This window comes from Apus apus, chromosome 20 (genome assembly GCF_020740795.1).
Source record: "Apus apus isolate bApuApu2 chromosome 20, bApuApu2.pri.cur, whole genome shotgun sequence".
NCBI classification, from domain to species: domain Eukaryota; kingdom Metazoa; phylum Chordata; class Aves; order Apodiformes; family Apodidae; genus Apus; species Apus apus.
The window spans coordinates 2383474-2410196 of NC_067301.1; the positions used below are offsets into that span (position 1 = coordinate 2383474).

Below are 26723 nucleotides of genomic sequence, written 5' to 3' on the forward strand. Positions count from 1 at the left end.
GGTGGTGGTTTACTTTGCTGAGGAAGCCCAAGATTAAAAAAAAAAAACACCTGGATTTGGTAACTGGGGGAATTCAGAAACAAGCAGGTTTTCAGTGTTTACTTTGCTGGGAGCTAAGAACTAGTTGATAGCTGCAGTGCTAGGAACATCTCCAGTTGATACCAAACATAACCTCCACCAGTCCACAAAGAACAGGCTTTTCTCCAAGTGGAGATGGCAGCCAGACCTGAGAAGCAGTGATGGTTCTGGTCCTCTTCAGCACAGCAACAATCAAAGGCAGCAGCTGGAGTTGATTTCTGGGAGATGTCAGAGCTGTGGTTCTTGAGAATCTACCCCCTTGACACACAGACATGGGTTGGGTGCCAGGCCTTAGGGGGAACACCTGTGATGGTTTTGCCCTGTGGATCCCAGCCATGGGGAGCTGTTAGGACAGCTCAGGGATGTGCAAGCTGCTGACAGCAGGCAAGCCAGCAGTCCCACCGTGGAGCTGGCAGGTTTTATTCACTTTTCTTGGCACCAAGTTTGCATTTGCACCACTTAATCTGTAAGCACAGCTCCTGTGGTAGGTGTCAAGTGGATGGGATTGAGAAGAAATCAGCCCAGTCTTTGGAGAAAATGTTAACAAATGCTGTGGTTAAGTCATTTTGGTGTTCCTCAATCGTGCTTCAGGCCTTCTGAAGAAAAACAATTCTAGTTCTCATGGGTACTAAGATCATAAAATACAGAAGACAAGGAGTTTAGATTCACCTGAAATAAAAAGCCCACCACGCTTTTCTGTACGTGCATGTACAAGTCTTGGCTTTTAGGGTGAGTTATGGCTTCTGTTTTCTGAACACCTGAAGATTGCACTGTGGCTCTCACTCATCAGAGCATCTCTGAGGTTACTCCTCTGATGTGTCTGCTGTTCTTGTGTACTGGGCTGGGAGAGAGGTTCTCACTAAACCTCTGACTTGGAAGGCACGCAGCCTTGGGTGGGCTGGGTTCTCTTTCCTCAGAGAAAGCAACACAGCTGCCTTCTCCTTCCTTCATGGCAGATAAACCTCTTGGCTTCCTGGCTCATGTTTCCTCAGCAATGGACTCCAGAGCTTTACATCCAAGGTACCAGCTTGCTCCTTCACATCTGTATTTGTGTCAGCAGAGAACTGGCCACCACAGCTCTCTTTTTTGAGCTGAGAACTAAAGAGGTGTTTCCCCTGACTGCACCCAGGCTCGAGGAGGAAGGCAGGAAGGGATGCCTGAGGAACTGAAGGCAAATAGCAGTGAAATAGAGTTGAAAAGTGGCAGTTGCTGGTTTAATCTGCACTTGATTTCATCCATCCTAATTTCATCCCTGTGGAAAGGGTCTCACAGGCTTCCCTGTGCCCCAGCAAAGAGCTTGCCCCGTGCTGCCCCATGGGGCTTAACTCCTGCACAGAATTCCAGCTCTGCCTGGCAGCTTTACTGCTCCTCTGTGCTGCCAGCAAGGACCCAATAAATTACAAGCACAAAGAGGTGGACTAAGCAGTCTTGCGCCTGACAGGGATTTTTCTTTTGAAAATCCTCCAAAACCAACAAAATGCTGCTGGTAATGCACAAAGAGAATTGTTCTGAAATTAACACAGTACACACAGGAAGGGAAGTAAATGATTAAACCAGCTGGAAAAGAGGAGAGTGTTGGTGTTTGTGAGATGGAGAGAGATTTCAGGAGCTTCATTTGGAAGAAAACACAGGTATCAGTGAACAGGGCAACCTTCCTGCTGGCTCCCTGCCATGTCTGATCTTTGCACCAAGATGAGCTTTTCCCACTAGCTTTAGAGAACAGTGGAATCTAACTCTGTGGATTCACTTTAAAGAAAGGTTGATGGATCCACATGCTCAGTACTGCATGTGGCAGAGCAATCATTGCATCTTGGTGTGAATCACCCACCAGGCAGAGTGTGACAAGGGGGTGTTGTCCCCTGACCTGTGGCTCACTGGCCTCAAGACAAATCCTTTCCCCCCTGCTCCCCAGCAGCGAGGAGGGGTCAGGTCTGCTGCTGCTGGGACGTGTGTTCAGGCCTCTCAGGGAAAGTGGCAGCTTGTGATGGAATCACCCTCGTGCTTTGTTTGCAAAGTGCTCTTTGTGGTGCTATAAAAAAGGCTAGGTAACAGGAAATGAACCACGACATTCTTTGTATTTAAAACTTATGCAATGGGCAAACGTTTTGTACCTGCTAAATCTTGGGCTCAGTTTCCTGCTTGGATTTAAAAAACCCATGGAAGCTTTTGGCTCAGTGGGAGCCTGGGCCTCTCCAGGTGCTGCAGAGGGGAGAGGCTGGGCCTGCTCAGTTTGCGGAGGAATGGGCATCACTCAGGACTTGCTACACAGAGACACTAATCAAGAAGCTACCTCACTGCTCTGATTGAAATTAGCATTTGTGTCTAAGGGCCTGAGATACCAGAAATGACTGCAAGTGTCTTCTCATCTTCCCCTCACCCTGGGCTCGTGATGTGTGAGGATCAAACCTTTTGAGCTACCCAGCAGAAACAGACACCCCACCTCATGTGCATTGTTTGGAGCTACTGCAGACAGAAAGTAAGCCAACAACAGGGAGACGGGGCAAACTCATCAGATGTTTGGAGCTTTTCCACAGTATTTGAACAAACTGCCAAATCTCCTTGTGCTTCAGTTTCCCAAGTACAAGGGGAGAGGCTATTCTTGACCTATATCGGGATGAAGTTGATGTTTTAAAAGCTTAGTAATCTTTTGGCAACCTGGGCCAGTGTTTCACCACCCTCATCGTAAAAAACGTCTTCCTTATATCTAGTCTAAATCTCCTCTCAGTTTAAAACTGTCACCCCTTCTCCTGTTGCTACAGGCCCTGCTATAAACTTTGTCCCCAGCTTTCCTGTAGGCCTCTTTTAAGTATTGAAAGGCCACACTAAGATCTCCCTGGAGCCTTCTCCAAGCTGAACAACCCCAAGTCTCCTAAGTGTCTTCCTAGGAAAGGTGCTCCAGCCCTCTGATCATTTTTGTGGCCCTCTGGACTTGGGCTTTCCAGAAATGTGGATTCAGCCTCTCCTTCATCACCCTGATAGAGAGCTTGTACCTTTTCTCCTTCCTTCTCCCCACCCCTGGATGCTGGGGCAGCAATTTGTCTGGTGGTGTCGGGCTCACTCCTCACAGGAGCACTCAGGGTTAATTAAAAGCCCAGTATTCTTTTCCAATGCTTCCAATCCAATCACTTTCTGAGAAGGGGTCGGCAAGGGGCAAACACACACACACACACATCCCCACCCTTGAAAACTCAGAACAATCAACTCCCTCCCGTGAGCCCAAAGCCTGGACCAGCCTCCTCCTTCCAGGGATGCTCTCTCTGGTTTCCACGGCCGTCGTCGCACCGGGACCCTCCGGGAGGGTGGGAACCGAGCCCAAGACTCGGAGGGTCCCTCCCGGAGGGTCCCGGGGCGACGGCGACGGCCCAGGGAGGTGCTTTTCTGCGGCCAAAGCAGCGGGGGAGGCTCCGGGACCGGGCGGGGCGGCGGGGGCGGGATCGGGGCGGCGGTGCCGGCTGCTCCGCACCCGCGCAGGTTAAGAGCTTGCGTGGGGTTGGAAGGAGAGGAGAAAGAAGCCGTGTTGGTTGTTTTCAGCCCTGTTTGTTGGGTGTTTTGAGCCGCGTTTGGGTGTTTCGAGCCGTGCCAGCATGAACCAGCCCCGCTGCCGCTCCGTGCTCATCACCGGCTGCAGCCGGGGCATCGGGCTGGGGCTGGTGCGGGGACTCGCAGCCGCCGACCCCTCCCCGGAATTCGTCTTTGCCACCTGTCGATACCCCGAGAAGGCGCAGGTAACCCCGGGGCTTGGGGTGCCGGGGGTGTCCCTAGCCAGGCATGCACTCCAGGTCTCTCTGGAGAGGAGATGCAGCCCCGGAGCGGATGTCCTGGCAGCACGGGGGGCTGGTGGGGAAGGGGCTGGTGGGGAAGGGGTTGGCGGGGAAGGAGGTGGCATTTCTGGAAGTGCAGAACAGATCCAGCATCTCTGCTGGTGTCCCGGCAGCAAGTGGGATGGGTGGGAGCTGGGGGCTCCCAGCTGGCTGATGGGAGCTGGGGTGGATGGGAGGTGGGGGCTGAGCTCCCGGCTGGGTCGGATGGAGCCGGTGCCGTGAAAGTCTCTGGGGCTGGAGGTGGAACGAGCTCGGGGTGTTGCTGCGGGGGCATTTGTGCCCCTTCCCCAGGGGAGGGGAGAGCCGAGCTGGGACAGCAGCCCCGGGCAGCTGCAGCATCTCAAGGGCTCCTGCCAGCTGCCTCCTCTGGCCCCCGAGTTCCTCCCTGGATTTGCAGCTGGAGATTAGTGTGTCCTGGTCTTCTCCAGCTTTCAGGGCTAGTCCATCCCCGAGAAGCCTTCCCAGTGGAGCCCTTTGCAGCTTTCCTGTGCTGCTCTACTCAGTGTGTCTGTGTCCCCAGAGGAGCTGTGCCCTGTCTGCTGCTTCCCTTTCCCTGCACGACTTGGGAAGTGAGAGGGCCCAAATGAGTAACAAATTAAACCCTCCCCTTAGCACCCTTCTTGGCTGAGCAGGGACCAGTGCCTTCTGCTGAAAGCACATAAACTTTGTTACCTGTTGCTGATGAATTAATTCACTTGCAAACCTTTCCCCTTTCAGCCATCATTCCTGCTGCTACAGCAGTGTCTGGACTCCTTCCCTATCCCTAGGCTGTAATAAATGACTCTCAGACAAATTAAAGGCACTATCTGAACCTTTGGGGGGCAAACTGATAATGAGAGTTATCAGTCTGCTGACTTTGTGGCTACTAGTGTCCTCTGTTGCATCTCCAGTCTGATCCTGACTCTCCTCAGTCAGCTAGGAGGCTGCTGGGGCAGCACAGCACCACAGGCAAGTTTTTCCAAGGAAAACTCGAGTCCTCTCAAGCTGGGAGAACCTGAGCTCCCAGCTCTGGGTCTGTCTCAGACCCCTGTGGTGTGGAGTGTTGATAAAAGCAGCTCTGCATCTGCACCTCCCTTCTTTCAAGCACAGCCCAAGGCTGCCTCAGTGAAAGGTAAAATCCCTGGCACATGCAGGAGGAAACAGCTCAGATGTCTGTTCCCTCGTGGTGGGGTTTATTCTTTTCAGTGCAAACTGTGATCAAATCAATAAACAAAACTTTGTGTACTGCTTAGCCACACAAAAACTTTAAAAAGTGGTGCCCAGGGTGCCCTTCAAGGGTGGCAGTGGGGGGTTGGTCAGGTAACATGTGCAGTCCCACCACTCACTGTCACCAGTAGCTGCTCTACAGGTGCTCCAATAAACTGGAGGAAAAGGTCTTAATGTTGTTTCTTCTTGCCAAATCTCTGCAGCACAAAAAGCACATTTAGGGTCTTTCTGAATAGAATGGCTGAGAAACAGCCCAGCCAGACTGAAATGGGTGCACAGTCTGCCTTTCAGAGCCACTGGCTCCTGCAGCTGCCCCCTCAGCCCTGCTGGAGCTCCTGACCAGGTATTCACTCCCCTTCTGTTGCCTTTGAACTCCTGTTACAAGATCTGGCACCAGTCCCAGCTGTATTTCCTATCAGGGGCTGTGGAGCAGCCTGTGGTTCAGGAAACCAGTGCAGACATCTGACCTGTTGTTAGATAAAATCTCCCTGCTCAGTTGTTTGTGCTAAAGCTGCCTCAGCTGTGCTGAGGGAGGTTCTCTTTTTTCACCAATTGGCCCTTGTGTCCAGCAGTGATTTCTCTTTATAATGGGCTTGGATCAATTACATGGAGAAGTGAAATGGTTCCTTCAATACCAAGAGCTTCCAAGGAAACGTTATACAGAGGTACCTTCACACAGCTGGGGAAGATTTTCACATGGCCACTACTTGAACATCTTGAGTAAAAAAAAAAAAAAAGCTGGTAAAGCTGCACAAGGAGATGAAACAGCCTTGGGGGAGTGCAGAGAGCCTGGGAAGAGTCTGGGTCACTCCTTCCTTGCAGCAGGAGAAACCTGGAAAGTCTGCTGGCAGTTGTGTCTCTTGTAGGCAGGAAACTGGCCAGGAGCCACATTCCAGCAAGCCCCTGGTGATCCTGCAGGCCACATGGGTGCATCCAAAGGCCTTTTTTATTTGTTTCTTATTTTCTTTTTTTGAGGGGAGGGGGGCAAGTTTTGTCCTTGGTGGATCAGGGTGGGTTTTTGTTCTTTGTAAGGACCTCTAGGCCATGTGCTATGCCTTGGCAGTACATCAATAGGAACCTCTGCAGCCAGCTGAAAGCTTATTTCTAACAGATGGGTTTGGAAAACCCACAAGGGGAATCTTTGCTGAAGGTATTGCAGGAGACTCACCAGTATGATCTGTACCACCTGCAATGCATGAAGTTGGCATTCTCTGGCCTTCTGAGGTGTGTTACCACCATGCCACTAGTCCTAGTTGGCAAAGGGCAAGCACAGACGTGCTGGAGCCTCTAGCAAGTGGAGTCTGAGCACCATCCACCACTGACCATCTCAGAGCTTGGATCCCAGTTGGCACTTCTGCTTGAGCTTGCTGTGGAAAGGAAGGGCAAAGGTCCAGTGATTCTCTTTTTTTTTTTTTTTTTCCTTTCCCAAAGTGAAAACTCTTTGCCTTCACTGATTTTCCAGTCAAATCTTGAAAAGGCAGGGTTCAGATTCCTGTGCTCCAGAGGCTGGCACTGCAGACCTGTCCTGGTGCACCTGAAATGGCCTTTGCCCATCTCAGACCTGTTTGTTGACCCTGCAGTCTGGGCTGTAAAATTGAGTGACTTGCTCCTTCTCTGCACCCTTGAGCTTTTCTCTTGTTTTTTTCTCTTGACAGTGCCTCAGTCAGTCTAATTTTGCTTCATGGCAAGTGACCATGTAAAAAATCCTGCTTCACATGAGTGTTCTGCCCCTCACTCCATCTCCTGGGTTAGGGAATGAACTTGGAGAGCAGCAACTTTGTACAGTCCTCTTAATTCTGCTGTCACCTGGTTTGGTAAAGTAGCCTTTTCCTGTTGCAGGATGCAGGGAGGGAAAAAAAAAGAAGATGGGAAGAGCTTAAATGTAAAGCCTTTTAAAAAGTCCTCTTCCAGTTTTTAGAAGAAAAGTGATTAACTGTGTTTGGCTACTGGCAAATCCAGCACCCAGCTTTGGGATGATAGCAGCAATTCCCTGGGAGGTGAGAGTTATCCAGGAAATCTCCCAGCAGGGTGTAACATCACACAGATGCCTGCAAGCTTTGGAGTCCTCCAAACTGTGGACAGACAAGAGCCCCTCAGGGCTTGACTTCAGAAGAAGACAGAAGCAGGCTCTTCAGCAGAAGAGCTGCTGGAGAAGAGTCTGACTTTGCTTCCCTCTGCTTCCTACAGAAAGGAGCAGGTCTCCTATAACTTGCTCACCCTGGGATCATGCTGAGCAGCTGCAAGATTTTGCATGTGAGTCTGGGCTGGCAGAAGTTGTAATAACTCGAGCTCTTGTGCTGAGTAGCTCCTAGGTGGCCTCCACAGAACATTTGCCTAACAAATGGGCTCCAGATCACACGATAACATGCAGCAGGCCTGCAGGCTGCTAGATAACCACTGCCCCTCCTGGAAAAGTACCACACCAGACTCCTGCAGCCACAAGTGGAGTCTGATCTGCTTTACTGGGGCTGAGAGTGGAAGCAGCTACAAATCTCTCACAAGATACATCCTGTCTTTGCACTCCAGATGGACAAAACCACAGTACAGTTATTATTAGGCAGCCTGTATGGGCTCCTGGACACATCTGGAATTCTCCCCCCCCTCAAGCTTTTCTTTCTTCCTTTCCCTATCCTGCTTCCCCATAAAAAGGAAAAAACTCTGACCCAATGTCTAAGACTCCACCTGATGATGGTGTAGCCCCTGTAGTCCCCCCTCTGACCTGCAGAGGTATGGAAGGAGGAGATGGCTTTTTTGGGAAGTGAGGGAGCTGGTGGGATCCAAATAGCCGTGGTGTGAATCAGTTCACAGTGTTTCCTGGGCTGTGCTGAAAGCTGGAGGTGGGACCTGGGGACAGGAGCATCTCGTGTTCCTCCTGCTCTCCCAAGCAGTGTTCCCAGGTGAACAAGAAAGTGTTCAGTTCCTCGCTGCTCAGGAGTCCTTTGCTGGGCTTTGGAAAGCTTCCAGGCCTTAATGTGCTGTTTCCTTTCCTCTGGAGTAGGAGACAGTGTTACTAACAGTGCTGTGTCTGTTTCCTTGTCAGACACAGTGCTCTGAAGGGCTCCTGCACACTGTCTCTGTCAGGGCTTGGTTTTGTTTTTTCTTTGCTACATATTTGAGCCGCGTGCTCTGCAATGGGGAAGAGCAGCAGAGCAGCCCCTGGAGCAGCCACTCTCACGAGGTATCAGGCAAAAAGGGGGGTCTGGAAGTCGTTCTAATTTTGGGTTATGACGGTGTTGGTTGTTTGGTTTGGTTTTGTTCTTCTGCCAGTGTTTTGCACTTCCTGCAGCATTCAGGTCTGAATCAAGAGAGGACTGGGAGTTTGGGGGGTCTGTAGCAGTTTGTGTGAGCTATCCCACCATCCAACAGGGAGTTGGCTGGACACTGTGACACTGAGGAGCCTGTCTCAGAGAGACACGGCACATCTGACAAACCCCTGGCTGTGGCCTGAGTGTAAGCAGGAGGATGTGAAAGGAAACCCAAGTACCCTTTGCCTGACAAAGCTGCCCATGGGAGATGTTAGCTTGGTGTGATGGCTTCCAACTGTGGCCAGGTCCTTTCCAAGAGTTGTAGCTGAAGTGAATCATGCTTTCATTAAGAAGGCAAAGTAAATCTTGCTAAATGATGCAGACAACAAAACATTCTGGGTTGAAATCTAGCAATAAATAATTATTAATCTGTATCTGGAGCCTTGAGTGCCAGAGGATCTTGTTTAAACTGGAGTAGGCTGACTCTTGGTTAATTGTAATTAAAATCAGCAAGCAGGAAACAACAGATGCTAATCAGAGTTTAAAGTTTTCTTAGAATCCCTCAGAGCGGATTCTCAGAGGTAACTATTCAGGTGAGGAGCACTTGGAGAGCTGCTGTGCTAAACACAGTGTTAGGGGGCTGTGTTGGGTTTGTCTGTCTTGTTTGTTTCAGAAGTGGCTGTCAGAGCACACTCACTAAAAATTACTTAGCCTGAGCTGTACCTGCTGTCTTGAAACTGAGTAAACTGGCATTAAAACACAAGCTGCACTTGGACCAGCAGTAGCAGAGAGCTCACTGTCCCTGTGTCCACATTCCCACTGCAGGGGCTCTGCTCCCAGAGCTTGTCTTCCCAGGGATTTCACCTCCCAGTCCTGGGTGCAGTACCTTTGTTGGCATAAAAAACGAGGACTAGTTTGCTGCAAAAAAAATCCCCTTGCAGGCAACTTTGGTGGTGTAGGTTTGGTTTTTGTTGTTTTGGGATTATTTTTTTGTGTGCTTGGTGGAGTTTGCTTTTAATGGGGGGGGGGGGGGTGGGGGGAGGTGGGGAGGGACAATAAGGCACTTAACAATTGAGGACAGTGAGTTTTAGGAAAGCTGATCCCCTCAGTGGGGTGTCAATAACTAGTGTGTGTGTGTCCGTTCATCCACTAGTTGGTGGAGTTCCCTGGACACAGGAGGCTTTTGACCTCTTTGACCACAACTACTTGGGGTGGAAGGGGAGGAGAAGTGGCTGGTGGCCTGAAATGGCTGTGTCTGATTGCACTGCCATGAAACTGTCCTGGTCCCCCTCTCCACATGTTCCTTCTAGACACAGTGGGGAAAAGAATAGACTTTCCTGCAATTTGTAGGTTTCCTGGCTGGATTTTTCAGCTTCTGTTTATATCAGGTGGAGTAACATTCTTGACGACCAAAGCTGTCTAGGTTAGCTTTATTCCTGGAAGCTGCTTCTGAGAAACTTAATCCACTGAATTGGGAGTCACTTGTTAACTAAGTAATTAACTAAATGGAAAAAAACATTGAATTTAAACCTGATTTGCATGCAGCAATTGTAGTTTCATGCTGCTAATGTGCTGGAGCTTAATGCTGCAGTGTTTGGAGTTCTTAACTGAACATATTGCTTACACACTTCAGAAGCCTCTCAGCTGCTGTCACTACACAAAACATCTCTGGCCTTTTAGCAAAAGTTAGTAGCTTGTTTCTGTCAGAGAGTAAAACAGTCTGACTATAAATAAATGAAGAAACCTTGAGAAGCCAGAGCACTTCTGGAGTTCATTATCAAGTAATCTTGTCAAACTGAAGTCCAGTGGACAGTCCAAAACCACATAATTATTGCAGGCCTTGACATGGCAGAACTATTTCATGCCTGTTATCAATAAACAAGATAGTTTGTTCTGGGCCTTTAATCTGTTGGAAACTGCCCCACTAAGGCCTGTCCAAGGAAGGAATGTCTTTTGGTTTTGTTCTTCTGACTCGTTCCCCTTCCGTCCCCCTCCCCTTTACAGCCTTAACTGCAGTTGTAGATTGTCCTCAGAGGGAGAACAAATTTTATAAACAAGCCTGGAGAGAATCCTGCAGGGTATGAACAGAGATAAAAGATGTGATGCATTATAGCCTGACAGAGGACAAGGAGTCCCTGTGAGTCTCCAAGTGGCAAAGAAGAACTTTTTCAAAACCAACCCTCCTGACCCCTCTTCCCAAAGGGCTCCTGAAGAGATGGATTTGCTTGAGCTGGAATGTTTGGCCAGGGTTGCTCAGTCTCCTAAAGATGGGAATGTAACCCATCTGCTACATTTGGCCACACTTCCCACTTGGCTACATGGCACAGAAACCTAAGTGCTCCAGCTGTACCTATAAATCCAATTTGGACACACTTTGCCCAGCAGCACCACCACGATAGTACTGATTTTCCCCAAGTCACTCCTGGGGTAGCAGACAGAGGGCTGAGTGGCTGCTGTTGAGCAGAGAGGGGATTGTTCTCCTGGACAGCTGCTGTATGTGTAATTGATATCAGGCCTGCTTTACCTTCAGTTACAAGAACTGCAGCTAATGAGTGTGCTGAGAGACAGAATTTCCATGGAAGAACTGCTAGGAAACTTTTCCTGGAACCAGTAATTCCAAATGGCTTTTCTAAAGCCTTCCTGTTGCCCTGAACTGATGTCAAGCACTGCCTGAGCTTCAGGAGAGTGATGCTTTGGTGACACTGCAAACACCCCCCTGAGCTGCACACACTGAGAGCTGGCTGTGATCTGAATTCTGGTGTCTTGGCTAAGGTGAAGAGCCCCAGTTTTTGGAGCAGTCAGTAATTTTTCTTGCTGTCAGGAAAGCTGCTCAGCAGGTTGGAAAGCAAAGCAGCATGACTGCCTTCTGACCAACACTGAGAGGAAGGGGCAGGTACAGCTCTGGAGGTGCAGATCTCAAGCTGTGCTCTGTAGGAGCTATGGATGTGTATATATGTATTTAAAAGATAACACAAATAATTTCTTCTTCCTAGGAACTCCAGCAGCTTAGCAAGCAATACAGCAATATCAAGCTCCTCCAACTGGGTGAGTAAAGAGTTTATTCAGAACTCTGGTCCTCTGAGTCAGCTGAGTGCATCTGAAGAACCTGCACTCCTGGGTGATCAGTAGCTGTACATGAGCACCAGCAGCTGAAATAATCATCCTCATCTTAAGTTGATAGTGAGGAAACACAATCTATTTAAATTCTTTTGTGCATTGTCACCTCTGTGTGCTGCCTACATGTCCCCATTCAGACTGGTGCCTTACCTTTGGTTTAGCATGTGTTGGACAGTGACAGATGGCACCTGACCCAGGCTGTTCACTGTGGTTGCTCTTGGCTCCCCTGTGCAGATGTGGTCTGTGAAAACAGCATCAAGAAAGTAGTCAAGGAAGTGGAAGAAATTGTGGGAGACAAAGGTCTGAACTGCCTCATTAACAACGCGGGCATCAATGTGCTTGCTTCTCTGGAGGAGGTCACAGCAGAGACAATGCTCACCATCTATGAAACCAACACGGTTGCCCAGCTGATGGTCACCAAGGTAAGAGTTGGGAGGAATGTGCTGAATCTGTGGTGCTGTAAGAGGCTGTTCCACTAGTGATCTGGACACGTAACTGAAGCGTTTGTCACCTTGGAGCTGCATGGGGACAGGTCTGGTACCAAACTGCAGAGAGCACCAGGAGCTCCTTTCTGTCCAGGACCTTACTCTTGATTTAAATCCATTGGTACGAGGTCACTTCAGTGCACAGGCTGGGTGAGGAGATGGGCAGAAGAGACTGAAGGTCTTTGCTGCATTATAGCTGGCTGTACAAAAAGGTTTTCTACCATCAGCTTGTCTGGGGAGCCACCACCATCCTGTGCTGTTGGCATGGGGTCGTGCTGCAGTTCTTCATGGAGCAGAACCTGAGAGTCCAGCTTGCCTTGACTGGGCCACAAACGAGTTGACCAAACTAAAACCAGCTCTTGTTTCACAGGCCTTTCTACCCCTTCTGAGGAAGGCAGCCCAGCTGAGCTCAGGAATGGGTTGCCACAGAGCTGCTATCATCAATATGTCCTCTCTTGCTGCCTCCATGCAACTCGTCCAGGCAAATGAGATGTTCCTCAAGGTCTACCCCTACAGGATAGCCAAGGTTTGTAGGCTTGGTCTGTGCTCACTGGGTGAGGACAGGCCTGTGAGTTAAAGACCACTCTGAGCTTCTGAAGGTGATGGGAGGTGTGCAGCACCTCCTTGGGTAGGTTGACATGGAACTGATCCTGTTCTTTGTGTGGGTGGAAATGGGACCTGTGAAAACCAAACACCTGGAGCAAGCTCACCAACTTCTTCAGAGCAGGCTCAGAAATGCACCATCACTACTCTGCTAGAGATCCATTCCAGAGGGATTTGGCATCCAGGGAAGAACTGATGCCATCAAGTGTGTTTCAAGTGTTATTAGCTGTGCTCCTCTCCAATCCAAGCAAGACAGCAGGCATGAAACTCAAAAAGCATGTGCTGACCTGTACGTGGTAATGTTAGCCAGGGAGAGGTGGGGTTTTTAGTTTTGTCACAACTAGAGACTGAGTTTGTGTGCATAGTCAAGATCAGACATTCAGTTTCTCCTACACCACCTCCTCATAAGCTGTTAATGTGCTTGTTTTCCTTGCTCAGAAGTGAAAAATCTGAATGTTTGTGTAGTGATTATTGCAGAAAAACAGAAGCCTTATGTCAATATTATTTTCCCTACAGCTCCTTAGGAGTTTCAAATGTTACTTTATCTACTATCATAACTTACTTTCCTCTTTGGGCAGTAAGCTTATGGTGATAGACCTTTCACAGTGCTTCTCTTAGCAGATCCCTCAGAGAACGAAGCCCCCACTAAGTCTGGATGAGTTACTGTGATACTGTTAATGTCCCTTCATCTGTCAGGAGACAGTGTGGTGGAAGGGAGGTGCCAGTTAGCTTGGCTGAAGGCCTTGCTCAAGGTCTGTAAAACTAGCACACTAACAGATGGTTTCCACTCTTGTAGACTGCACTGAACATGATCACCAGGTGTCTCGCTGCAGATTTGAAATCCGATGGAATTCTCTGTATTTCTTTGCATCCAGGCTGGCTCCAGACTGACATGGGTGGCAACATGGTAAGTGACATCTCTCTGAAAGTGTGAAAGTGGGACTCCCCTGTTGTCCCAGCCTGTGAGCAGGAACCCACTGTGCAGAACACACTTCATGTGCTGCAGAGGCACAGTCAAACATGAAAACACATCCCCCTTGATTCTAGTAACTCCTTAAATGCATTTGATTCTCTTCCACAGCAATAATCTAAGCTTGATTTGCTCTAGGCTCCCATGCAGGTGCAAGAGGCTATCCCAGGTATTCTCTCTGTTCTGGACCGTCTTGGTGAAAAAGAAAACGGCTCCTTCCTGGACTGGCAAGGGGAAACTCTGCCGTGGTAGAAGTGCACAGCACACTCCAGAAACAGCACGTCATTCACTATTTAACTTGTGCCACTAGTGTCTGTGTCTCTAGGGTTTTCTTATCCTCTAGTTGAAGTAGCCAGCCTGATATCCAGCCTCTCTCTAGGTGTATTTGGAAAGCGAGGCACCCGGCTCTGTTACTCGGTATTGCTACTGCTCTGTTCTAATGCTTCCTGCAAGTACCACTGTGCTCTCATTGAAGGGTATCTCCTGGAACCATCTAAAATAGATTAAAACCCTCAAGTTAACTCTTCTCTTCACTTCCCAAACCAAAATGTTCCTCCTGCTCCCAGGAGAAGTAAAGGCCCTGGCCTCAGAGCGAGGCCTGTGCAGGCTGTCGGACTCCCCCGCGCTCAGCCTGCAGGACACAGGTCTCTGGAAAAGGTCCTTTTATTTCCTTCAGTCATAGCTGTGTCGAGGACGAAGCTGCCCAGCTCTAAACGAGATGAATTTGGTACTTTTGTGGCTTCCTCAGCGACCCCTGCGTGTCCCCAGGCTGACAGCGTGTGCCCTGCTCCCCGGGGCGGCCGCCGTCCCGACACCAGGCGGGCGTGTTGTTTTGTACATAAACCTCTGGAAGTGTTTGCAATAAAGTCTGGTTGAAGCAAACAGTCTTGTTCACCGAACCACTTCAGTTAACTTCTCTTTGTGTGGGTTTTTCTTCCCTGACCAGAGAACTGTCCTTCCCCTCTCACCCTTTAAACCCGGGGTGGGGGGGCACCTGAAACTGGGTCAGACCCTTGTTTCTGGCCCTAAAAAACCCCAGAGCAGCTGGTGAAAAGATCTCTCTGTTCTGTCTGAGGGTGGGATAAAAGCAAAAAAAACCGAAAAAAGCCTTTTGAAGTCTTGGGATTGGCTTCACCGTCGCTCCCTCACGCCCAGCCGAGGAGGCACTTTCATGCTGTGCCAAGGCGGTGAGTTTCTGCGCCGAGAGAAGCCCAGGTGAGAGGGAGAGGCCGGTGTGGCAGCTCCGGGGCAGCAGCCGCCTCGGGCCGGCCCCAGGGGCCCGTGAGGGAGCGGGGACCCGTGAGGGAGCGGGGACCCGTGAGGGAGCGGGGACCCGCGCGTCCCCTCAGCGCGGCCATGACAGGAGGCGGCGGCGGCGGGAAGCGCGGCGGGCGGTACCGGCGGGCGCCGCTGGGGGCGCTGCCCTGGGGGGGCGCTGCCGAGGGGGGCGGTACCGGCGGGCGCCGCTGGGGGCGCTGCCCTGGGGGGGCGCTGCCGCGGGGGGCGCTGCTCTGGGGGGGCGGTACCGGCGGGCGCCGCTGGGGGCGCTGCCGCGGGGGGCGCTGCCCTGGGGGGGCGGTACCGGCGGGCGCCGCTGGGGGCGCTGCCGCCGGAAGGGGCGGGGCGGGGCGGGGCGGTGAGTGATGGCGGGCGGGCTGTGTAAGGGCCGGCTCCGTGCGCGGGGCCCGGTGCGGGGGGCAGGCCCGGTGCGGGGTGCCCGGTGTCTCCGTGCCTCGGGAGAGGGGTGGTGGTGGGGTTTGCTGGCCGGGCTGTGGGGAGGGAGGCTTCCCGCGAGGCCGCGGTGCGGGCCGTGGCGGGAGCGGCCCTTGGCGGGGCCGCGCTGGGCCTCAGGGCCGCCTCTGCGCCGGGCAGGTTGTGCCGCTGGGGCTGGAAGCGCCTCATTTCTAACCCTGGGATCGGCGAAGCTTCGTTGTGCGGCTCGGCTGCGGCACTGCCTGTGGGCCGGGCCCCCGCACCTACATCCCGCCTTGCTTTGGTAAAGCCAGGAGGGTGTTTCGGGTGTCTCAGCCCATCCTTTGACCCTGAAATTCAGGGGCTTTTTTTTTTCTTACAAGCGTAAAGGTAGCGTGTTTGCCTCACTGAATCTTATTCCTGTTTTAACAGGCGTTACTGAGTGGCAGTGAACGAAGTGAAACAATATGTTAATACCACAGCTGACTTCCCGGCTGCTGAAGGCTTCACGAATTGCAGGTAAACGTGATATCTCTCCTCGTTTATTGGTTTGTTTTCTTTCTTTTCTCGGGTAATAAGGCTCCCAGAAACTTCTTTTCCAGTGAGCAGTGCAGGAGTGGTGAGGCTGTTGCTGTTCCAGTGATTGTAGATTGTTATTGTGTATTTCTGTCAGTATTTTGTAGCTCCAATTTGGCCTCTTTTAAGCTACAAGGAGGCTCCTTCACAGCAGAAAGGCTCAATGCAGGGAACAGTTCCTGGTCATTCCAAATGGCACTTGCACAGTTTACACAGAAAATAGTGTGTGATATAGTTTGAGCAGATGCCATCGTGGTAACATCATTGAATTCACATTAAAAAAATGCTTCCTTTCCCTGATGGGAACACAGCTTCTGTAAGCAGCTTCCTTTACTAGGTTGCTCTGCCCGAGGTTGTCTGGTGCTGGGCAGAAATTTTCTTAAGATACTGTTTAAAAACTCCCATCTCTGAAGTGAAACTCCTTTCTCTTCCCCAAGGCCACCTCCTGCCACGGTCCGTGTCGTCCTTGCTCTGCTCCCGCTCCACGCCTGCACCCTACAGCACACAGCCCTCCAACAGGAGTGGAGCCCAGCCTCAGCAGTGGTATGCTCTGGACCCTGACCTGGAGGAGATGCTGATCCCTAGAAAACTTTCCATCAGCCCCTTGGAGAGCTGGCTGACTGTTAGATATTCCCTTCCTAAAGCGGGAGGTGATGCTCAGGAAGAGGGCGGCTCTGAAGCTCAGCAGCGCTACGACTGCCCCCCTCCTGCCGAGGGAGGCGATGTGGAGGAAGGGGAGGGAACACCCAGCGGCAAGCTGCAGTGCAAGAACGTTTTGCAGATTCGCAGGAGGAAAATGAACCGGCACAAGTTCAAGAAGCTGCTGAAGAGGAGGAAGTTTGTACGGAGGAGGATCAAGGAAGGGCGCAAGAAGAAGCGCCAGGTGAGCTCGGGGCAGGGGGGAGGGGACTTGATGTCGATGCACCCACTTCTCAAGCTGGCCTCTGTTCTGGTGCTGGGTGATGTTTTGAGGTGGGATTGATTTGGGGAAAATGGCAGTACTTGGAGAGCCGTAATGAATTGGGTATTTATTGGGAGAATGGCTTTTTCTGCTCTGTGTTTGGTCTGCACATCTCCTGAGGTTGCAATTTGATAGATTTCTGGGTAGTAAGCACAGGTGTTTGGTAGTGACTGGGCACAGTTTTCCTTGCATGACAGTAACATAAATATATGCAGCTAATGGAGAAGAATGTCACTGTTTGTGTGAAAGATTAATTCATGTGTCTGTGTCATTTTGGGGACACTGGTTTAATCTTTCCTGTCTTGCCACCATCCTCGGGTGCTTCCTATAATCTTTTTCTCTGTAGAAGCCTCTAACTTCCCTTACAGAAGGGCTGAGGGAAGACAAGGGCCTTCACTCAAACTGTAGATGTTCTTTCAGGAGCCTCTTAGGTTTGTGATTATGTCAATTAGTTCATTCTCTGTTAATTTTCACCTTGCCCAGATGCAAATTAGGGTTAATTGTAATTCCAGTTCTTAAGATGAGTAGTCTTGAACACTTGGTGATGAGGAGATCCTCCTGATTTTCTTACAACTTCATTCTCAAGCTTCTCAGCTTTCTTCACACAGGACTTCTAGAACAATGCTGCAAGATCCTGGTGCTTTTGAATGTACCTTTTGCAGTCAGGCCAACTATTTTGACACTTAAAACAAGCTGCCTACTTACAAGCATTAGTTTCCTTTCTGTGCCTTATAACAACGCTCCCTTTGGGACACAGGAGCAGTGGCTGAATACTTGAGTGTTGCTTCTGAGCTACATTTACCATTTCTTCTTTATTTTATTTTGTTTCTGTTTTTTAGATAAAATTTGAGAAAGATTTGGAGCGCATCTGGAAAAGAGCTGGTTTGAAAAGTCCTCCTGCAGGATGGCAAACACCCAAGATATTTCTGAAAAGTTCAAAGCGATAAAAAAACACTTGTCATGAGTTCTAACTTGTAACTGTAATTAAAAAAAAATAATCTTTAAGTATGCAGATTACTTTCAGACTTTTTCTGGGTGCAGTGAAATTAGGAGGAGGAAACTTTCCATCTTGGTGAGCAGTTTTCCAAGGGCAAACCTGACAGCTTTTCCTCCTGGAAAGAAAGGAGTGAGCCCTGCAGTCTGCAGGCCTGTGCTGCTGCTGCTTCAGCTGTGTCTGAGCCAAGGTGTCCTGGAATGCAGCTGGATTCCTGAAGGTGCTATTCCAGGTTAGACTGAACAATGTCCTGTAAGAACAGCTGGTTTGGGGAGATGGGATAAGGGAAAGAATTCTTCTGATTGTAAGAATAACTGTGGAAGACACAAGCATTTTGAAAAATTCTTTTCAAAATTGTGTTCTTTCATAGCTTTACCCTAGAAGGGCTGGTGTTGACAGAGTTTGGGTGAAATAGGAATTGGATCAGAATTCCATAGAATAGATCTGAAGAAGCTTTCATTTTGACTTACCTCTGTGTGCATGTGCCTTAGACAGGCATTGCCTGAGCATCCTTAAAAGGCATATTGATTGTTTCTGTTCTGTTTTGTGCTAATAAAAAGTTGTGTTTTTTTTTTTTCTGTGGTTGATCCCTGTCGTACAGAACATCAGGTGTTGGCATCAGTGAAAGTTCAGAGCTAATTAGTCATTAACTACAAAACCTGATCTGTGCCTGAGACAACCCTGTTGTAATCAAGCTGGATTTACATGGTTGAAGAGAGTCATGAAAGCTGTGAAAAATACAGATGCTTAGTTTAAACCCTGACAGGACTAGATCTCTAGGATCTGTTTTTCACTCTGCTTTTGGTTTTTCTGTTTGAGGAAGTTCCATTCTGCTCTGTGGGATTTAGTTCTTCCCTGTTCCAGCAAATGGATTGGCATGGACCACTGCAAGGAAAAGGAGTCAGCTCCTTTAGGCTCCCCATCCTGCAGCACCCAGGGAAGCTACCCTGAAGATGCATTCCCTTCGGTCTGCTGGGAGCAGAACACTGGGCTAAACTGAAAGGGAAGGGAAAAATGTGTGGAGCTCCCTGCTGCAGGGTGTGACGGGATCCGCAGGCAGCACGGGTGACTCCAAGCACCCCCTGAAGGTGTCCGAGGTCCTGTCTGTGGCCCTGTGCTGCTCTTGTCGCTAGATGGCAATAAACCCAAAGCCTTGGAAACCCCTTAGCCACTCATGCAGAAGCTCAGTGGATCTTGGTGTTGGTATTTTCAGGCAAGGGAACCCCCACATTTAAAAACTGATTTAAGTTTTCTGGAGAACTGTTGGGTGTTCTGAGAGCTCTATTGAATTCCTGTAGAAACATGTGGTTGGCTTGTTTTTCTAGTTCTTTTTTTCCAAACCATATGTTAAAAGTAAGCAACTGATAACAAAATTACAGTTATTCCATCCTTTTCATGCTCTAAATAGGCATCAGTTGTTTTTAATCTAAGACCAGTAGGACTGTTTCAATCAGCCTATTGTCAGGATTCTACCTAAGACATCTAAGAGGAAGATGTCTTGGAAACTCACCAAGCAAGAGAAGATTGTTAATTCTGGCTTATATGTTTATAAAATATGCAGAGTGCATCTAGGTGGTTCTAAAATATCAATACACATTCCCTGCACAGAGATGCAGAGATGAAAGTGGGGCCTGAGAGGATCAGCACCTTTGAAGTCAGGTCCATGTCTTGGTTTTTTTTTTTCCCTCAGTCAGTCCCATTTGTTTCAAGAGCCTTGATACCAGCATTGTTGTTCTCAGTCAGCCCTGCAGCTTCTCCCACTGACTCTTGGTCCAAGCTTGCTGGTTTTTCTGTCTAGGGAAAAAATGGTCATAACTGCACATTTCCAGGAGATTGCTGGCTGCTGAAGAGTTGGGATGCCTTTGGAATTACATGTAGCAAAAGGCTATAAAAGGCAGCAGTAGCATTTATCAGTGCTGTGCTTCTGATTCCAGTTTTGAGGTTTATTCTTCCTGGATTTTTTTGGTCTTAAACTTGTGTCTTTGTTCCCTGTTGCAGGCTCTGAATGTACAAACTGCCCAAGGCTGTGTTATCCATTTTTATCCCCTAAGGCTTAGGTTGGTCTTACCTGTCCCTGTGTTGACATAAACCTCTTTTGTTCTTGGGGAGCATCGTGATGACAAACTTGTCTGCTGGGATCATGTAGGCAGAGAGCTTTGTGTGCCATTTTCCTGGCTCAGCCCCACCACCCTGCTCTCTGATCTGAGTTTTTTACGTTGGCTGAGTAACTGGGAAAATTCTTGAAATAGTGGGAATTGTAAATCATAATTATTCAGTCCTTTGTGATGGTCCAGTGCAAGTGAACTCTTGTACTATGGCAACAATCATGTTATATTGGGGTACTTGTGTGGGGAGCTGCAAGTCTCCACAAAGTAAAGTGGCTTATTAAATGGTGTGCTCTAAGGAGCAGTCCAAATCACGGTCTGCCAAGAGCAGTCATTACTTTCACATCTATTAGAGGTAATTACACAGCCATGTATCAAAATGTGGAACTCCTGTGTAATTTACAGACGTGTCTGTAAACCATCTGTGGCACTTACTGCCGGTCTTAGTCATATAAATGCTGTATTGCTTTTTGCTGACTTACCTCAAAGCATGTCTCAGGATTTGTATTTTCCTCGTGGCAGGTGCTGCAAAGAGTCTCTCTTAGGTGGCACCAATCAGATAATATATACTACGGTTGTATCAACTTGCTTTAACTCTCTTGACCACAAGGTGCAATTTTCATCTCTCACTGTTAAGCAGGGAGAACCAGACAGACAAAAGCTGCTCCTGTTTTTCTGTAGGGGGAGCACGAGTACATAATATTTGCTTCACAAAGCTTTATTATGAGTGGTTCCTTTCCAAAATGAGTGTGCACCAACATACCTGCACACCTAGTAACTGTGTGTGCATGTGTAGCTGTAGTGGCAAAAAGAAAAAGGTTGGTCCCTTTGGTAATGAGGATTGAACCCCAAATGGGTGGGAAGTAGAAACATGGGATGTGTGTATAAATTGCAGCAGTTTAGAAATTTGGCTTAACTTCTTCACGCACAAACAGCAGTTAACTGTTGCACCTCTGATGGTCTGGAGTTTATGGAAGAGAGTTCAGCTCTATGTGGCAGCCATTTGCTCCACTTCTCCACAGGAACAGGCTTCTTGCTGTCAGCTGTAGTTTTGGCTCACTTCAAATTAATTCTATTCGACTTTGAATTTGTCGTAGGAAAAGGGAAAGCCCAGATGTTCCTTTCCTTGAGGAATCTTGGGCTTCCCCTGCAAAGCATGTTGGACAGTCTGCTAACTGTTAAAGCAGTCCTGAGGTCATGCAGACAGGGAGTCTGAGCCTGTAGGTGCCATCTCCATGCTGGCCTTGGCACACAGAGGGGACAGACAGGAGCCACGTGGAGAGCAAATGGAGTTCTCCTGTGCTGCAGGAGGGTTTCTCACTGTACCATAACTGGCAGCAGAAGTGATAAGACAAGGGGAATGGTATAAACTGATAGAGGGTAGATTTAGGAGGGCACTGGAACAGGCTGCCTAGGGATGTTGTTGTTGCCCCATCCCTGGAGGTGTTCAAGGCCAGGTTGGGTGAGGCTTGTGCAGCCTGGGCTGGTGGGAGGTGTCCCTGCTCATGGTAGGGACGTTGGAACTGTATGATCTTTAAAGTCCCTTCCAACATTAACCACTATGATTCTTTTTATATCTGTGTTATGGGAACTATTGTTCTTTCTTCCATTAGTAAAGTCAGAATTGGTCTTAGAAGGATTACGAGTTGGCCTGTGTCAGGGAATGTCTGAGCTTCTGGTGTCCACAACACTGTATTAACCCCCTTCTCAGGGGATTGGTAGGACCTTCTTTACCCGGCTACCATTGCCCAGTAGTTCCTGAGCAGAAACAATGTGTTCCTTCACTCTGGTGAGCTAATCCCCATCTTAAAAGGGACACTTTCATATTAAAAGCTGTCCAGGTGTTACCTGGGCTAAGTTGGTGTATGTACCTTGGCTTCAGTAGCACTGCCCTGGTCCTTCTCAGAGTACAAAGCCAGCTCTCCTTCAGTGGCTGTGAGCTCCTGTCCATGCACTCCAAAGTTAATAAACCATGCTTGTTTACACTAGCTGAAAACCTAGCTGAAGTGATCTTACTGATCTTGCAAACAGCACCTGTGGATAACTGAAACTACATCTCTTCACCATTCGTGCTGTTCTGCTGTTGGCATTTCAGTTCTGACTGTGAAAACATCCTGGTTTGGGTTCTCTTGGGCTGAGCCTGGTTGATGACCCTCCAAAAATAACAACAGTCTGCTCTTTACCTGGAGCATTGCATTTGCAGAACTGAAATGGTTTTGAAAACTGGGCTTTGTTTTTCCTACTGACTTTTTAATAATAATAATAATAATAATAATAATAATAATAATAATAATAATAATAATAATAATAGCTTCTGTAGAGACCTGAGCTAGCTTTGAGCAGAGTGTGCTGGCTTTCCAGTGGAGATAGTCATTCCTACTTGCCTCTCCCTACAAAGCTGGAACAAGAAGTTCTGGGAGTCAGAGAATTTAGGATGACCATCTGATCTGTCACTCTTGTGTCAATTCCCTGAAATAAAGCTGCATTTTTCAGTCTTGCTCACTGCATGGGCACGAATGCATCTTTCCTCTGTGGTGCCAGCTACAGAACTTGTAAAAACTATAAAACTATGAGACTTGTCCAGTGCTCTTGAATGCAACTGAAATTGTCTGTTTTCAAAATAATGGGAAGGAGGAGGTTGATGGACAGTGGGATCATGTAACCTTGTTTTCTTAGGAAACTTGGCTAAAATCTGGTTTGAAGAAGAAGAACATGATATTGGTCAAAAATCAGTTTTTTTCACTAATACTTGGTGCTGATTAGACAGTTTTTTGTGCTGAGGGAGTGTTGTTGCCTTTGGTATATCCAGGTCTGGAGAAGACAACACTCCTGGAGCCTCTCAGCAGCTGCAAGTCTTTAGAGTCCCATCACCACTTGCAGAGTGATTGGTGTTAAGATGAGGTTGTGAAGTTCTGAGCATGGAGCCAGCACATCAGGTAAAAACCAATAGCTTGGAATTTGTCAGGTTTCATAGAATCACAGAAATGGTAGGTTGGAAAGGACCTCAAGGATCATCTGGTCCAACACTTTATGCTGGTTCCAGCCAGTTCATAAATAAGTTCTGCCAGTTCATAAGTTTATTTTAAGGGAATTAACAGTTCATGGCAGGATGTTTCTGGCTGAGCTTTTATCACCAGCCAGTGAGGATTTGGTTAAAGAATAAGCAGTCATAGAAGAACATGCCAAAGAAAAGAAAAAGGTAGAAAAAACGACAGTAGTTACAGTCAGCAGCATGACTGTGTGTGAACAGCACCATGTTACTCATCAGCTCCATTCCCTGGGTGCTTTTGAGTCAGAGCAGCTTCCTCTCCTGACAAAGGGCTCTTGCTGCTGTCAGCACTGAGGCAGCTCCTGAGGACCAGCCAGCTGGAGGCTGGTCAGCAGCAGGATCAGCAGGTACATCCTGAAGGCAGGATCTGTGACTGGTCACCCAGGCTTAGCAGGCCTCGAGTTGGCTTCCCTGCCCGTTCAGATTGATCGAGTTACTGTCCAGAAGAGGCAGATGATCTGTCCTGTGGCATTCCCTGGGTCTGAGCAAGCCTCCTCCAGAGAGCTCTCTGCCTAATTGTAGTGTCTTGGTGAGGACATCCTGCCATCTGTGAGGGCTTCTGCTGTAGGCCTTTGGGAGGTGGGACAGAGCCAAATGTGTCCTACTTTCTGACAGCACCAGCCATCCCCTGGGAAAGGGAAGAGGGTTGTAGCCCTTGGAAAGACAGCCTGGCTGGCTGCTCTCTGCTGGTGATTATGTTTAATGAGCAGGTAACAAAGCACCTCAGAGCTATTGGCTGATTGAATAGAAGAAAAAGACAGCAGTGATGCTTATTAGAGTGAGAAATCCTCAGAGACTAGTGATCACTGAAAGTTTCCATGTTATACCACTGGTTTAACTGGGATTATTGCATTATTTAAGATACAGTAAGAAATCAGGAGCCAGGAGCTTCTGAGCTCTGACATGTTTCCTGTGTGGTGTCTGGTAAAATACTAAAAAAATCCATTTATTTTTTTATTAAAGGGTGTGAAGATTCTTTTCTTCTCGAAAGGGTGGTAGAAAGTTTTTTTTATAAGCTTAGTGCTGTAGTATAATAATCAGATCTCTGGATAGAAGGAGCAATGCTGGTTCAAGCAAGTAGGTTTGTGTGCAGGAATCACTTGATTTCTAAAGGAGGCAAACCAAGCAGCACCCTGTTTTCTGCAGCTGAAGTTATGGTTGCCAGAGTCCTCTGTGACTGATCCAGAGCAATGGACTATCCCTTAAAAGCTGGCCAGGGTCCATGTTTGTGTGTCTCAATTCAGCAGGAGGGTTATACTGCATTCTGAAAAGAAACCTCCTTCCAGCCAAAGTCGTTTTATTTTGGAAGAAATGGCCTGCAAACCTGAGGTAAATAATAAAACTCTTGGGGAGGCAACCTTTGAGCACCCTTTTCAGAGCCAACCTATTAATTTTTCCACTCTTTCCCAGTCATTTCTGATCTCAAAATAAGATGCTGGGCCTGGAATCCCACTGCTTAATTATTTTAGGCGGGTGCAACAGATGGGCTGCAATTAGTGTGAGGAATGGAGTTTCCCTTCAAAAGCTCCTAGGACCAGAGCACTGTTCCCATGCACAGAGGGACTGAAAGATGTGGTTTGAGGCACAATGCTGATGGTCAGAAAGGGGACACCAAATGTCATCTCTCTGCTAAATGTGTCTGCTCCCTCAGTACCCTCAGAACTTGTTTTTTTACAGAAATAAACAGTGCTGTGTGCTTGTGGCTTAAGCTTTTCCCATGCCTGTGTGTGAGGTGGCTGGGGAACTGCTCTGGAAGAGGCTCTGGGCTTAGTCCTCTCCACAAGCCCTGAATCAGTGGTGTTTAGGGGGTGATTACTGCTTTCATTGTGTCCTGGCATGGAAGGTTACTTGTGAGGAGCATAAACAGTTAGGAAGTAACAATTCTGGTGTTAAAGCCTGATTAAGGATATGCAAATCTTCCTTCTCCCCTTCCTCCTTCAGAGGGCTTTTAGGTTCAGACCTGGATCACAGAACCACAGAATGGTTCTGGCTGGAAAAGACCTTTAAGATTGAGTCCAACTATGACCCAATTCTACCAGCCATTAACCCAACTCTACCCAGTCTGGTGCTAAACCATGTTCCTCAACACCACATCTATGGGTCTTCTAAATACCTTCAGGGGTGGTGATTCAACCACCTCCCTGGGCAGCCTGTTCCAGTGTTTTAACTACCCTTTCAGTACAGATGATTCTTCTAATATCTAATCTAAACCTCCCCTGGTGCAACTTGAGTCATTTCCTCTTGTCCTCTTGGATGATGATCTTGTCTCTGATAAAGGAGAGCAGAAGCATAGGGCTTCTTGGTGATGTCTCTTGCAGTCAGGGCCTGGAAGCACTCACTGTAGCTCCTGGAATGCTGCCAACCTCGTGTGGATGAGTGTCCCACCAGAAAGTGTTGGCTGTATTGCTAGTTGGTCATTTGCCTGTGGTGAGAATCGAAGAAGTGAGATTCTGGTTGTGCTGTGTTTGTGGTCAGCCAGGAGGATGGTGTGATGCAGGATTTATGGAGTCTTTTCTCCAGTGGCCCTTGGTGCAGGTAGTTCTTCCCTCTCTTCCTCAGAGCCCACCATCCCTGCATAGGGTTAACAACTGACATGTACACTGCCTTGAGATCTGCAATGAAAAAGTGTGCAATGTGCAGGCTTTGTCTTTACAGAGGAGTGGTCCTGAACTGAGATGGGACCCAGGGCTGCCTGTCTGGTGCCTTTTTCCTGGATTTTGGATGAGTAGATGAGTCGTGGCCAGGTGGAACATCACAGCTCTGAGCTGCTGCCTTCTCTCCCATTTCTTAACAGAAACACACTGGCTGAGTAAATGTCCAAAGTGATGATTTGATCCCTCAGTCATTTCCTCCTGGATCTCAGTGCTGTTGAACCATCTGCCAAACTGGGCCAGTACCAGGTATCCATCCCCTAGAGGGGAGCCCAGTGGTTCCAGCCTGGGTTTGAAGCAGAGAAGAGGCCGTGGAACCGCAGCTCCCGTGGGTGTGAGTCAGTCCCATGTCACAGGCTGGACACCTGCCATCTCAGGCACTTGATATTCAGCAGTTAATCTGGGGGGGATCATTGATTTGCATAGATCTAGAAGATTTGGAGGCTCTCGGTTGCAAGGGGCAGCTCCTCAGGAGCCCTGAAAAAAATATCTCCCCACTTCCCAGCAACACAGCTGCTGGCTGCTACTGGGAACCAGGGAGGAGCCTGACAGGTGCAGGTGTGTGTAGAACCAACTCCTCAACTTGTGATTGATGGCAGCTCCAGTTCAGAGCTGCTTTTTTTTCCATCCCCTCAGGAACTTCATGGTTCATGTCGTGATTTTTGAGCTCATACCTGCTTTTTTTTCTTCTTTCTTTTAATTCTCTTGTGTTGAAAACACTCCTGGTTCTCGGAATGCAGTAGGAGATAAGTACTTCATATTTTAAGCAACAAAGTTTAGAAAATAGAATTTCACCATGGCCTGCTTGGAAAAGAAGCAGCAGGTAGTAAAGCCTCTTGTTTGCCCTGGGGAATCAGAATACTGGCAACATCTGAGAGGCAAGAAGGATGCAACATTGTAAAGTTAAAAATCAAAGTTCTGCCCAAATGATGTCTTGAGTTCTGTGTATCACCTGCAGCTGGGCTGTGTTCATAATTCTGATCTGCTGTGTGGATTTGGGTGAATCACTTCCTTCTGTCTTGTGTGTCTGCCTCCTGCTCCTGTCTGTTTAGACTAGAAAGTTTTCCTACCAGAAGCTGCCTGTGGTGGAAGTAAACACAAGTTTGATGCCACCAATAAAAACATGAATGAGGGAGAAGAAAAAACCAATGTGCTTTAATTTTTCTATTT

The 26723-nt window shown here is 48.5% G+C and overlaps 2 protein-coding genes across 4 annotated transcripts; both read left to right on the forward strand.

The window, feature by feature from the left end:
* The first annotated feature begins 3595 nt into the window (after positions 1 to 3595).
* Positions 3596 to 14288, forward strand: LOC127392864 (C-factor-like). Its single transcript, XM_051637306.1, has 6 exons — positions 3596 to 3803; positions 11344 to 11395; positions 11702 to 11889; positions 12323 to 12478; positions 13352 to 13462; positions 13664 to 14288. The coding sequence occupies exons 1-6, from the start codon at positions 3663 to 3665 to the stop codon at positions 13775 to 13777; spliced, it is 762 nt and encodes a 253-aa protein (XP_051493266.1). The 5' UTR covers positions 3596 to 3662; the 3' UTR covers positions 13778 to 14288.
* An 857-nt stretch (positions 14289 to 15145) lies between these two features.
* On the forward strand, positions 15146 to 18325 carry AURKAIP1 (aurora kinase A interacting protein 1). 3 transcript variants are annotated; one of them, XM_051637610.1, is made up of 4 exons: positions 15146 to 15161; positions 15650 to 15736; positions 16231 to 16676; positions 17594 to 18325. In XM_051637610.1, exons 2-4 carry the CDS (start codon positions 15685 to 15687, stop codon positions 17699 to 17701), a joined length of 606 nt encoding a protein of 201 aa, XP_051493570.1. In that variant the 5' UTR covers positions 15146 to 15161; positions 15650 to 15684; the 3' UTR covers positions 17702 to 18325. The 3 variants fall into 3 exon arrangements, with proteins under 3 accessions (XP_051493570.1, XP_051493569.1, XP_051493568.1); XM_051637609.1 differs by having other exon boundaries at positions 15158 to 15184; XM_051637608.1 differs by lacking the exon at positions 15146 to 15161 and adding an exon at positions 15323 to 15521.
* The last annotated feature ends 8398 nt before the right edge of the window (positions 18326 to 26723 follow it).